At 35.0% G+C, this 15,190-nt stretch overlaps 1 protein-coding gene across 2 annotated transcripts in view; it reads left to right on the top strand.

Annotated features, from left to right (window-relative positions):
* Nucleotides 1-15,190, top strand: part of LOC150103869 (ATP-binding cassette sub-family A member 2-like) — a 975,482-nt gene that overhangs the window by 881,945 nt on the left and 78,347 nt on the right. For both annotated transcript variants that reach the window (XM_090397162.1, XM_090397161.1), the window contains exon 44: nucleotides 10,571-10,674. In XM_090397162.1, coding sequence (XP_090253288.1) covers nucleotides 10,571-10,674 — 104 coding nt within the window. The remainder of the gene's footprint in view (nucleotides 1-10,570; nucleotides 10,675-15,190) is intronic.

Raw genomic sequence — 15,190 nt, 5'->3', positions numbered from 1 at the left:
AGAGAACAACTTTTCAAAACACTACAGTTATATGGAATAAATGGAACATTATACAGAGCAATACATAGTTTATATGTAAGTCGTCAGTCCTCAGTTAGAATTGAGGGAAATACAAGAAGATGGTTTGATGTAAAATCAGGTGTAAGACAAGGATACACATTATTGCCACTCATATTCATTATATATATGTGGATCAAATTATGAAAGAAAGTGACATTAAACCTGATATCAAAATCAGAGATATCAAACTTAGCTACTTGCTTTTTTGCAGATGATGATCCTAAACATATCCAGTACAAATCTTCAGCATTCTCTAACTAAATTGAATTCTCTAACAGTTGAAACATTTTTGGCATGAAAATCAGCAATAAAAAGATCCAAACTATGAAAATAGGCAGAGATGTAGAAAACTTTGGCTGCATTCTTAGTGGGGAACCTATAGAACAAGTAAAATATTTCAGCCATTTAGGCACTGTTTTCTTGACACAATGACAAATTAAATTTGGAAATAGACAACAGAATAAGCAATGCTGGTATGGCAGAGAGCCAGTTGAATAAATTTATATGGAATAAAAGAGAAATTAGCCAAAACCCAAAACTAGCAGTATACAGTGCAGTATTCAAACCAGTTTTAAGTTATGGATTTGAGAGTGGGTTAGAAATAAAGCATTCAATCTGTGACTAGAGACTATATATATGAGAAAAATTAGCGAACTGAATAGACAACATCAATTGCAGAATCATATTAAAAATGAACATATTAGAAAGGAACTTGACATTGTTATCATTCAGAATGTGTGAGCAGATCCATTCTAAGATGGTATGGCCACCTATAGAATAGAATAGGTGAGAAAAGATTAGCAAAACAGGTATTTGATGGCAGGAAAGACACCCAGAGGAAGACCAGAGTTTAGGTGGATTGATTCAGTCAGAGGTTTCTTAGAAGACACCTCTGACCGAATCAGAGGTGTCTTAGAAGAACAGAATGTTAAATGTAATAATATTGGAGTGCTAAAAGTAAAGACTAATTTGGAGGAAAATTGTTGATAAGAGGTAATGATAAAATAAACTTAATTGTGTAGTGCTGTCATAATAGCCTGCTTGAGGATACATATCAGGAAATTGATGATGTGATATGAATCTGAGGGATGGATGGCACTGTAAAAGAGTGATGGAGTGCATTTAAATGATTTGATGTAAATTGCAGCAGCAGCTGTTGCTGCAAGGGAGAGTGATGACTATGGTGCACAGAAAAATCAAATGAAGGAAGACATGATATGGAGGAGTAGGAGAGATTTGAATAGTGAGAGGCACAGAAATGGGGGGGGGGTCAGGATGATCACAGAGACCCTGCATGAGGATGGATGGATGTTGGTAACAGAAGTGAATGTATGAGCAACATAGAATACAAGGAGCGTATTCATATTCTGGACAAAATTATGTCATAAGTGATAGAGAAGAATGGCCAAGAGAAGGTGTGGAGGACTATATCTGTGAAGCTGTGTCGGTAGGACTTGTTATATACCCAGAAATGAACTATTGTGAAGAAGTATCAGAAATGAGAGGAGTGAAACTGTTGTGACCATGTGCATTTGCCACAAAAACTATCAAAATAATGGAAGCATTGTTGGATGACAAATGAATGAAAATAGAGCTAGAGGGCTTTTGTGATAATAGAAATAGATAATAGAAAGCTAGAAAGAGAGGGGGGGGAGGTGCTGATATTATTATTATTATTATTATTATTATTATTCAGGCCTCCATGGAGTCAAAAGACTCATCGTGGGAGGTATTTTCTAAGAAAGACAAGTATATCCAGACTCATCGAGGGAGGTCCCTCCTAGGAAACACAAAGTCTATTATACCACTCCTTAAACACATTGACCATTCTCCCTCTCTCCGCTCTATCAGGCAATGCATTCCATGGTTCAACCATCCTCCATGCAAAGAAACCACTCCTCACTCTCTTTCTCACAGTTTTCTTTCGTAACTTCCAGGGATGGCCCCTTGTCATGGCTCCTTCCTGCTGTTCAACCAAGCGAAAGAACTCTCCAGTGTCAACCCTGTAACTACCTCTCAATAGTTTCAAAGTCTCAATCATATCACCTCTCCTTCTATCCACCAAACTCTGCCGTCCACATTCCCTCGGCCGATCCTCATAACTAACATTGTACAGTCCTGACACCATCTTTGTTATCTGCCTTTGTACCCTTTCCACAGTTAATTTATCCCCTTCAAATCCTGGGGACCAGATCTGAGAACAATAGTCTAAGTGGGGTCTGATACAACGGAATGATAACCACTTTATCTCTGCAGGTCAGTGTCCTTCTCATTATTCTTCTCATATCTTCTCATATCAGCAATCCTCTGTGTTAATTTCACTACCTTTGCAATATGTCCCCCTAAATTTCAGGTTTTTATCAATCATCAACCCCAGATCTCTTGTCTCCCCTACTTCCTCCAGTTTAACTCCTCTCATAGAGTATGCAGCTTCCCATCATGTGTCTCAAATCTCAAGACCTTGCATTTTACTGCATTAAACTGATACCCCATTCATTTGCCCATCTATCTAGCTTATTTAAATCCTCTTGCAGGGCTACCACATCTGCACTATTACTAATAACCCTTTCCAGATTCGCATCATCTGCAAACAACTGAATATCCCCTTGCAATCCACGAACAATGTCATTGATATAAAGGTTAAACAATATAGGTTCCAGTACTGAGCCCTGTGGAACCCCACTTATAACCTTCTGCCTCATTGATATTGCTCCACCATACACAACTCTCTGATACCTATCAGACAGCCAATCCTGAATACAGTTGACCAATTTGACATCCAACTTGAATATCAGCTTATCGTGTGGCACCCTGTCAAATGCCTTTGCTAAGTCTAGGAAAATGGCAGTATATGCCTTTTCCTCACCTAATGATCTTGTAACTTTATCATAAAAGGCTAGCATAATGCTAAAATAAGAGTGCCCCTTCACAAATCCATGTTGACTCTCACAGATAACATTACCTTCATTTGCCCAATGCTGTATACAATCCCTCACTACTTTCTCCAAGATCTTACTAACTACTGATGACACACAAACTGGTCTATAATTAGACACTTCCAGTCTGCTACCGCCCTTATGCAATGGCACTATCTTACCTTCCTTCCATTCCATGGGCACCTTTCCTGCAGCCAGACTTTCATTGAAAAGCCAGGTCAAAGGCACTGTCAGTTCTTTAGCACATTCTCTCAAAACTCGTGGTGAAATACCATCCAGTCCCACAGCTTTACTAACATCCATAGTACTCAGTATGTGGAACACACTCTCCTCCTGCACCTCTAAACCTCGAACCTTCCCTATCCCTCTAGTATTCAAATTGACTCCTCCAGGATGAAATACTCCAATAAAGTGTTCATTGAACAATTCCACTGTGTCTTCTTGCATCAGTCACTCTATTCTCATCTTTATCCCATAATGTCATTATTCCACAGTCATTTCTCCTCCTGGCCACATGGCTAAAAAATTCCCTAGTATTTTCCTTGGATCTAAGGGCCAATCTTTTCTCATATTTCAGTTTCGTCTTCCTTACCATACTAGTCACTCTCCTGGCCCGTGTCTTATATTCTTCATGCATCTTCTCTTCACCTGTCTCCTGATATCTCTTCCATAGCCTCTTTTTCCCATGCAGTTCCTGTTTAATATTGTTTGTCATTCACTTTACTCCAAATTGTGTCCTCTTCTTTGCTCATGGAATACAGCTTACCATTGCTGCTAACAAATATTCCTTCACAATTTCTGAAGCACTAATGATATCCCGGCCTTCCAATTCCTCCCTCCACGAAACTTCCCCAAGTTGACGTCTAAGACTATTATAATGGCAGAAGAGTTATGCCATTGTAAAGCAGAGATGCAAGGGAGAAATAGTGACATCTGTTTTCAGGCAGTATGGTGTGAGACAGAAATGGACATGATAAAATATTTACTTGGATGCTGCTGTAGATCTGGTGCTGTGTGGGAAAGTGTGACTTCCCTTCACAGCACCAGATTAACATTGCAAACACATTAAAGTTGCCAAGAAATTATATTCTTAGTTTCATCCTTTATCCAAGTGAAAGCAAACAAAGTTTGCATGTGAATAAGGAGATGGACCTTGTCCATAATGCAAGGTCCATATCCCTATCCATACAGACATGTGTAATGATATGGATTTTGGGAAGAGCCACTACCCAGACTGGTGTCACCCTTTATCAAGGTGAAAAAGTAAAGGGGTGCTCATCATAGGCCTAGAGTAGTTAGTATGGGGGGGGGGGGAGTGCAGGAGAGCCTGATAATATTAGAAGAAAGGAAAGGCCGCAGCTCATTTATGTCATCATATAGCCAAAGGCTATCAGTTTTCCTTTTTCACCAATCTCATATATATATGAACAACCAAAAGACCAATTGAAACTAAACTGAACAAAGATAACTGATACCCAGGTGGTTAGACTTATCTGAGTTAACTGCCATGAGTTAGCCTTCTCTGCCTGGGATTGCTCTCCAGTCATCCCTGCATGACCATTTAAAAAACCTCTCATAGCAAAAAATAGACAGGATTTTATCTCCCCCTAATGAATATTGCATAATGTGGGTGGTCTACACCAGTGCTTCCCAAACTTCTGGATGTCAGGACCCCCTTTGCAAAAATTAAAATATTTCACGGTCCCCCTCGAAAAAAAATCATAATAGAGAGATATATTATTATAATATATATTATATTTATATTCAATACAAAACATACACAACAAATATTGCAAAAATCAAATGCATATATTACATTTTTTGCCTCTTACCGGTTGGTTCTGAAGACAATGCGGGCTGTTCTGGTAAAATATGAAATACTGTCCTTTTTTTTTTGAGTCTGTTTCTGCTTCTTCTGATTGTTCGCAGGATTTATTTTTTATTTTTTATCAGCCACTTATCCATCTCAGGGTTCAATTTTTTAACATAGAATAGATCAAATAATATCACCACTTACCGATACTGGCACACCACAGACTGACAACATGAAATTAGTGAATATTACCTGAATAAGGGAAGAATCCCCAGACCAGGAACATTTTTCTCTTTTGTGACTTTTCTCCTTTTACAGTAATTAAGCCTAACGCGAAACATACAGCAAAGGCAGGTTATTAAAACGTGCATATGATTGGTGCAGTATTAACAAAAGATCACGCAACCGAAAGATAAAAGCATAGCTGACAATTGAGTTGAAATGCTAACTCTCTTCAACCGAATTCCATATGCAAAACTGCCATAACATTCATTACATATATATATTACTTAGTTTTAACACTTTTACGAATTTTAACACGTTCGGTTGAATTTTATTGCTGCCTTGGGAAATCAAACTCACACACATCTAACTAATAACAATAGTTTTTAGTTAGATACTGTGTTTGCCCATGCAACATATGGTTTTGTTTCAGTCTATACAGCATAGTTTCTGTATGAGGGGACATGTGATTCATTAATTATTGTGTTTTTATCCCAGTTGTCTCTAATTGCACTATTTGTTGAGAAATATATTACACAGACTCCTCATACCTTATTCAATGGCATAATAAACGTACTTATTTTTATTGCTTCTGCAGTATAGTGGCTGTTAGGGAGGGCATGTTGTCTACTACTGCAAGCGAGTTATTACTATCTCCCCCACATGAACTTGTTTAAGCATTTTTTCATGTGTGAAGTATATGCGAAACTTTTATTGGTAACAGAAAACTAGCTCAGATGACAGTGATAATATAAAACGAGTTTTAATATGTATATAAAGTCAATATCAACAGTCCCTGATTACGAACGCGTGATGAAAGGGACAGGAAGATTTGGAGCTTCCCTGGAGAGCATTCGAAGTAAATACAATTAACCACTACTTTGAAATGAAACATATGAATAAGCAATATTTACTAATATTCATTAAGCGCCAAAATACGCAGGAAGCAAAGTTTGTGAACCAACACCAATGTGTGAATTTTTCCATTAAAATATAAAAAATAACAAAAAATAAATAATACATAATAAAAGTTAAATACGTTTCTTTTAAAATAAAAAAAATCTACTTAGTCTTAAAACATTTTAAATTTGTTTTCGTATTTTACAGGCCCCAAGGGGGGGGGGGGGCACAGCCCACAGTTTGGGAAGCACTCGTGTACACCACCTAGCCAAAAATTTGATATTTCCTAGAATATTTCTTTCTGAATATAAAGATCATCTAACTGAACAATAAAATTTCCACACTACAATATTATAAAGCATTTGGATGTCATATTGCTGGTTTTCAAATCTGTTTTTTCTTTCTAACCTTCCATAAATGGTATTTTAATTCATTAATTATAAAAATCAAAATTCTCTTCCCATTGCTGACAAGTGGTGGGTACTACAATAAAGTAATCTGTTCTGTTGTAAATAATGGAATCCCAAACATATTACATAATCTGTTCCAAATACTCAGGGCAAGAGGACAGCTGTAGAATGCATATTCTACTGTTTCCAATTGGTAACAGATTGGATCTCCAAAATTAAAGTACCTCCATTTGATGATATTGAAAGACCATATGCAATTCTCCAAGCAAGATGCCTTTTGTTAGGGTATCCTTGGAACTTCAATAAGTTATGAAACAAAGTGTTGTTGTCACTACCTGACTACAGAAGTTCACAGCAAAAAAGAGATTAAAGATTTCTTTATACCAAATTTTTCTTTTTTTTTTTTATGAAAAGAATGTCAATGCCAAAGTGTTGTAGTAGTGTTAGAGTTAAGACCAGAGTGTTTTAGTATTCAGGAACAATCTCAGCTTTATCCCCAGATGAGTCTTTGACTCCATGGGGTCTTGGGTAATAATAAACACGGGAAGTGAAAACCCAGGTAGTACAGGAAAAGGTCTCCATATATGTGATTGGTCTGTGATTTATGGATTTTTTAAGTTGTATTGCTTAAATAGCAGAATTTTAAGACTGGAAGCCCAAATCCATGCTTCTTTGATAGTTGAAGAAATTCATTTTTAACTTCTCGGTATTGGCTGGAACCAAAAAAATTGCACAGGCTTACTATGTAATTGCTTTTATTCAGCTTTAGTAATGTCTGTAATATATATTATGTACAACTGAACAGGGAAGATTATTGTTTTGAGTACTATGACTTTAGAAGAAAAGGAAAGTAGCCCAATTTTTCAGTCTTCTAAGGTTTTAAGGTTTTTGTATACAAGTTCTTGAACTGGTATATTGGGAAAGTGATGAAGGGAATTCCAAGTATAATGAGGGAGTTCCCTCTTAGAGGTTAGTCCAAAAGGAATGTCTCCAAGATCCCACTTTCTAAAAACTTTTAATTTTGTCTTGTCTGCATTATTTTAATCCACTGATCTTGCTGAATTTTTCCAAAATGCTAAAAAAGATGTATATGGAATCATTATCCTTCAAAGTGCCCATTACATCATTGGGATATGCTAATACCTCATTTTCCTTCATAGTTGAAGGAACTGTTATTCCTCGCATAGCACGTGTATCGTTGACTTCCTGTAAGAAAGGTTCAAGAACCAATGCAAAGAGCAGGGGACTAAGAGGACAACCTTACTTGACTCCTTTCTGAATTTGATCGGGTCTGACAGGAACCCATTAACTAAGAAGCAGGTAGTTGAATTGGCATGGGCAGTTTTGATAGTGGATACCAGCTTTTTACCCACACCAGTTGGCTGGAGGAATGGGACAGAAAGCATGGTGGACATAATAAAATGCTTGAGTAAGATCTACTGATAGCACTCCATTGACTGCTTTTTTGTATTAACTAAGTAGCATAGATCACTTAGCAGAAACAGATTAAATTCTACTGCTCGGCCTGGAACTCCATACACCTGTGTGCTTTTAAGTATGTATCTCATACCCACTTTGAGCCCATTATTGATAATGCTGAAAAATATCTTATAGTCAGTATTAGACAGAGAAATAGGTCTCCAGATGCTGATTAAGGTGTGATCTCTATTAGGTTTTGGAATGAGAACAGTATGGCTTACTACAAATTCACTTGGTGTGCATCCTGATGAGAGAAAAGAATTAAATAGTATAACTAGAATGGGAAGAATAAAATCTCAGGCCTCTCAGTAAAGTTCTATTTCAAGACCATCAGGTCCTGGAATTTTTGTGTCTGGCATTCTTTATAGGCTGTGGTAACTTCAGATGCTGTAATAGATCTGGTCTGGTCTGTCAAGCCCTTCTTGGATGTGAACAGGAAAGCTATTAATGTTCCAGGAGTTATAATTTTACTGAGAAAATTTTGAACCAGTAAAGTTTATTGTTTTTCCTTTAATTGTATCTCTTGCTTTCCATTTATTAGCATGAGATGATTCTTCATAGTTGAAAAACTCTTCTGAGCCTGAAGAGTCTTCGTTTGATGATCCGAAACCTTCTCTATCTTTATATTTTTTATTATGACTCCTTTTTCTTTTAGATTAGTTTCTTTTTTAACACATCTTATAATTTTTTGTTTATTCTCAATTTGTTTTATTAATTCATCTTTCCTTTTTTGATGATCTTGTCTGCATATTAAGTTCTTTCAGTTGTCTTACTTGCTTTTCTGTTTCTTCTCCAGTTTCTCCTTGTAGAACAGTTTCATGTGTTCGCATTTCATCTTGTATCTGTTCAGTTGTTATAAGATCATTTTAGATCTTTGCCTCTAAAAGGCAAAGCTCTAAAACAGCTGCTGGTACACTGGATGACTACTACAAAGGCCTGGGTGATGACAGCTGCTCTATTTACTGAATGGTTCAATAATTGCTTTGTACCAGAAGTGGAAACATATGTGAAACTAAAAAAAGCTCTCGATTTTAAAGTTTTATTAATTGTTGACAATGCACCAAGTCATCCGCATTTAGAACATCCAAATGTGCAGGTAGTGTTTTTTCCACCCAATACAACAAGCATTATTCAGCCACCAGATCAAGGCATAATTGCTACTTTCAAAAAATATTATGTTAAGCACACTTTTCAGTTTATATTGGATAAACTATAAAATGAAGCATTAACATTAACTGACATTTGGGAAAAAAAAATTCTATTTTGGACTGTTTAAATCATATTGCATCTGCTGAAATAAGACCACAAACTTTAAATGCCTGCTGGAAAGCAGCTTGGCCTGGATTGCAAACAGTGCAACCATTCAAACATCTACATTATCAGCTGAAATCATTACTTTGGCACATGAAATTGTTGGAGAAGGGTTTGATACATTTAGCCAGAATGATGTGGTCGAATTGCTTGTGGATAATGCCTTAAGTGACGATGATATTATTGTATATCGATTAACTTTAGATATCATCGAAGATCCAGAAAACGATAGTGAAATAAAAGAAAAACCTGTCGCCCTCACTGCAAATATAATTCGAGAAAGTCTTGAACTGTGCAATAAATTGGAAAATCATTTTCTTGTTAATGACACAAATTCTGAATGAGCCTTTAAATTCCAACGTGAGCTGAAGAACTATATGTCTGGATATTGCAAACTGTATAAAAAATTAGTAAAATCATCATCGCAAAGTTTAATCACTGATTACATTGTTAGAATTAAAAAATCAGCACAGAAGGAGGGTGAAGCTAATTCTGTTTGTGAAGAATCATTGTCTTTACTATACAGATCTCATGCGCTGACTATCTCTTCTGGTGATGAAAGTGATTTCGCACCAGTTCACAAATGTTGCTGAATATTGTCTAATAGCGATGATAATCCTGATGAAAAAATGTAAAAAAAATTGCTACTTTTCAATAAAATTAAATGAATAAAGCTTTAAAACAAACTTAGGCATTATTTTCTTGAATTTTTATAAACTTTTTTAATGTGATTTTAGGTTTATTTTAATTCATTGCTTTGGTTTTATGGGGTTTTAGAAAATTATGGAACGTATCCCTAATTTTTCAACGTAGGTTAGGTTTTTTTTGTGCGATTTTTTATATGTGGTTTTCTGTGGAACATATCTACCGCATAAAAAGAGACCCGACCTATATATATATATATATATATATATATATATGTTTATGATCTGGTATTTGACATCATATTAATATTCTCATCTTTTTTCTAATGCTTATAGACAATATTTGTGTCTCTGTCTAAATAAAACATTTCACTTACTTGGTTTAATGTTTTTCATATTTTCCTTTTTTAGAAATAATGGACTTTAACCGTGTTATAACTATTTTAATTTCCCGACATTCAACCTTCATATTATGGTCATCATCTGGAGTATATACAAGTATACAAGGACAAACTGAGTTACATTTCACATATGCTAAAGAAACAATGATTTGATCAACAGTTATATGTAAAGTCCATAATTTCTAAAATGAATGGTAATCACCGTGTAACACCGAAAGAAAGAATTTCACTAATTTCATTTTTCATCTCGTGTTTAATTCTGTTTTGTTATATTACTGGATTGAAATATTCTAAGAATTTCAATTTTAAATATCGAATTCATCATATATATATATATATATATATATATATATATAAAAATGGTATAATATTATTTTTGTTTTATCTCATTTAGGATGAGCCAACAACAGGAATGGACCCATATACCAGGCGATTTTTATGGGATCTCATACTTGAACTTGTTAGAAATGGCCGTTCAGTTATACTGACCTCTCATAGGTAAAAATAAATAAATAAATAAACTTAGCTTCAATCCACATTTATTATAAGAACTATCAGTTTTATGTAATCTTACAAATGAACACAAGGCAGATATAATGAAAGGAACATTTATCTGATTATATAAAATGATAATAGGACAGACTGAATGCCGGCCTCTAAGTTTTGGGAAGTGATTGCCATTCATTATTTATAATTTTTTATCATTTTAAAATAATCTTTTTACCTTTATTTTTACATTTTACACTTAATATAAATGCCTTTGTTAAGTGAAAAATGTAAGAATAAAGGTAAAAAAAAAAAAAAAGATACTTATTATACTTGACCACAAATTGTATTCTTGTTTTAAACCTTATGCCTGTGTGTGTGTGTGTGTGAATAAATGTTATCGTGGCTGGAGTCTGGAGGCTATTCATGTGGATCTCCCATGAATAGCCTCCAGACTACATGGAGATACTGTAAAATAATAGTATGAAGAAGTAGAAAACAAAGTTTTCTTGTGAAGTATCTTCATGACTAGGCTACTAAGACAGTCTCTATATACAAGTAGACTAGCATTGAAGATAGAAACATTACAAGTATGCTTGGTTGAAGGATTAAAACAAGAATATAATTTCTTGTCAAGTATAATATACTTTATAATCCAGCAGTAAAGCTTTCTACAATAAAAAAAATGACATAATATGATAACTGCTGGGATTCTATCCGCACCTGGAGCCTTATTGTTGTTAAACTGTTTAATTGCTCTTTCATACCTAAGTGGAGGAGGTTCCAAATTGAAATTTTCTTGGTAAGGGGGGGTACCTCCATATTTTATTCTCTCTGCTGTACAGTTCCTCACAGTACTCTTTCCATCTGGTTTTGTTTTGATTCCACTTCTTTTAGTACTGCTCTGTTCCTGTTGTTGATGACATTCAGTTTGGGGCTTAAACTTGTGCTTATCTTAAATACAAAAGATTATGAAGAAAAAATTAAAAATCTATTATCAGACACGTCTGTTTATGATGTTCTCAGTGCAGATCCTACGCAAAAAAACCATAACGACACCAATGAACTATTACATGGAATGATTAACTGGTCTATAGACTTAATAAGAAAGCTAAGGTCCATGCACCCATTGAATCCAAGATTGTATGGTGTGCCTAAAATACATAAAGAAGGTATACCATTATGTCCAATAGTTGATGGAATCTATTCTCCTACTTACCAACTGTCTAAATATCTAGCCAAGATTTTACAACAACACATCCACAACTCAGATACTTATATTAAAAACTCACAAGATTTTATTGAAAAATTAAAAAATATCCCTATATCTGAAGATGATATACTAGCAAGCCTTGATGTCACATCTCTGTTTACAAACATTCCAGTTGGAGAAGTCATCAACATCTTAGACAACTTGTTCCCAAGAAACATCACTACTTTGTTCAATCATTGTTTAACTTCGAACTATTTCATTTGGCAAAAAACAGTCTACAAACAACTTACCGGATTAGCCACGGGTAGCCCCCTCTCTTCTTCTTGTGCTGACTTATTCATTGACAACAATGACACTTTCTCCATTCTGTCAGATCTCTATAATTCCCAGGATGTCAATTTTATACTTTTCCATCTCTTTACAGACAACATCAAGAGTACTCATTTGTAGACCCTATGCATTCCAAGTGCCAATATAAAGTTCACCTCTGAGATTAATCCCATACCTTCTGTATTCCTCATTCACAGTAATGGTAACTTGTGTTGGAGACTGTAATATACTTCTCAAAACAGGACCCTCTGCCTAAGCCCTGAACATGGCTCTAATTATTCTGCATGACAACTGATGCAGCATGAAATGTAGTATAAGTCACAAACATATTAGGATTTTGGAGTGAAGTTGCTGCAAGAAAATGTGGTAGGGTTGAAGAGGCCCTTTCTGCATATCTGGGGGTTTTGATCCCATTTCATCCCACATTGACTAGGTGGGATTTGACTTTAGCCTACTTGGTGAGGCTCCCTGGAAGAGATGGCAGATTCCCACTGCATAAAATGAAAAGAAATAGTAAAATGGCAAAGATTTATCCCTAACTCTCAAATACTCTAATAGCATTGGGGAGGAAGGAGCAAGAAGAAAAGAGAGAAGGGTAGGCACCAGTTTATTATTATTATTATTTCGGGCAACTCCAAGGAGTCGACAGACTCATCGAGGGAGGCCCTAACATCATGTCAAGAACAACTAGAACCGCTAGAGGGATTTGTAGTCTGTAGTGTTTGTTGAGAGCTCCTGATAAGATAAGTGTTATTTTAAGTTATCGTTGACAAATTTACTTGAATATTAAATAGTTTTGTTTGCTTTGTGTATCTTAGTGTGTCTGTTTGTGTGTTTTTGGTGTTTCAATTATTAATTTGATAAAATAAACCTACACAAAAAATCCCACACACCAATAACACTGCAAGCACACAACTTTTATAGCAGTTCTTACTCATAAACACACACTTATATACTATTAATTTTTTCAAAAAACTTATCTCAAACAGAGCCCTCTTTACACATCACTACTTCTTGCGACACTAGTGATACCACCTTAAAATGTAGCAAGTGGTGTATATGAAAATGATTTACAACAATTAATACATACAAAGGTTTATTTTGCATTAGCAGCATTCTTGTATAATGATATCATCATTATTGAGAGAGAAAACATGTTATATACAGTAATAATTATAATGAAATTATCACAAATATTTTGTACTGAAACTAACAGTACATTATCAGTGTAGGTGAAGCAAGCAATTCAGAGAAACAGAATACAATGCAAATATACCATCAGTTAACCAATATAGCTAGTACTGTACTAGAAGGATCATATCAAATATTCTGATATTTACGTAGAATAACTTTTTTAGGGGGGGAGAGGGGAGGCAATCATTCTAATTCAAATTAGGCCAATGTAATAGGGCTTCAGAACTTACTTTGAACAGACATTCTTATTTATAGCTACTCTGTGGAGAAGGCAATCCTCCTTCCAAAGGGTACTGTGTTTGGTCTCAATACAATGTTGTGCAAGACAGGACTTTTGAGGTTTAAGGTATTCCATATAATGTTGATGTTCGCCAATCCTTTTTTTTTCACAAAAAGGCCTGTCTGTCTAAAGTGATAGTTACATTCACAAGGAATCTAGTAAACACCAACTAGAGACAGAGACAAAAGCTGGTCTTTTGTAGTTGATTAGAGGTTAGAAATTTTGTTGAAGAAAATACGTAGTAAAAAAAATATCAGGTGAAACATTTTCAAGATTCTGCTTGTAAGTTCTGAAATGCCAGAAATATATGGGATTTGAGGTCTGCATTCTATTCTATTCTCCTTCAGTGTAGGAGTCTTTTATCCATGGAATGTGATTTGAAGTTTTGGTAATGAGATGTTGTTTTCTTCTTCATCCTTACAACAAGGATGAAGAAGAAAACAAATGTTATGTACTCTGTCAATCATTATAGCAACAACTGAACCAGCTGTTTTTCTGGTTATGTATAGCAGTATATTTATTAGTACATTTGAAATCTGTAACTTAGAATTTTGTGTCACTTCAAATCATTTTGCTACTAAAAGTGGTCCATTTTAGAATCAAATTTAGGATGATTAGATAAAATTTTAGTAGAAATCTTAATTACCAAATTTCATTAAATTTCATCCAGTAAGAGTAGAACTATTACTATGATTTCAAATAATTTATTATTATTATCTTCATTATTATGCCCTGCATGGAGTCAGCAGACTCATCGTGGGGGGGTTCATTCAACTGACAACGTATTCCAGTAATGTGTTCCATTCACTCAATTCTCTATGTAAAAAATCTGCTCCTCACACACCTCTTTACAACCTCTTCTTTATTCCTACATTCTAATAGATATCCTTAAAAATACTGATATAACAATTAGTTTCAATGTCATATCTTTATTTACTAATGTACCACTAATAGATACTCTAGAATTAATAAAGTCTTATTTCCTTCCTGTTATCTTCAAATTATTTAAATGTGTTATGCATGCAAGTTATTTTACTTGGTAAGGAAAAATCTATGAACAGGCTAATGGTGCTGATATGGGTTCCACCCCCCCCCCCCTTAGCTAACTTTTACATGGAGCACTTTGAAAACAAAATACTTAACACAGCTACATATAAATGTAGCTGTGTTAATGTGGTTATACTTTGTTGATGATGTGTTTGCCATTTGGTCCCATGGACAAGACACTTTAGATTCTTTCATTTCCTACTTAAATCACCAACATCCCAAAATTCACTTCACGGTAGAAAAATTATCTAATACCTGTTTGCCTTTTCTTGACATTAGTCACCTGACTTTCAGATGGTTCACTATCTTTTTCCATTTATAGAAAACCAATGGACACATACACACCCAGAGAGAGAGAGAGAGAGAGATATCTACATAAACAGTCATATCATCATCCATCCCAACAATATGGTATTCTTAAAACACACACACAGGGCTAGTTTGTTCTAATGATACAGCTAAAT

The sequence above is a fragment of the Typopeltis vanoorti genome, chromosome 8 (assembly GCF_054136105.1).
Source record: "Typopeltis vanoorti isolate ZY-2024b chromosome 8, IOZ_Tvanoo_1.0, whole genome shotgun sequence".
Classification (NCBI taxonomy): domain Eukaryota; kingdom Metazoa; phylum Arthropoda; class Arachnida; order Uropygi; family Thelyphonidae; genus Typopeltis; species Typopeltis vanoorti.
The sequence above is the reverse complement of the archived record's forward strand: the minus strand, read 5'-3'. Positions and strand labels throughout refer to the sequence as shown.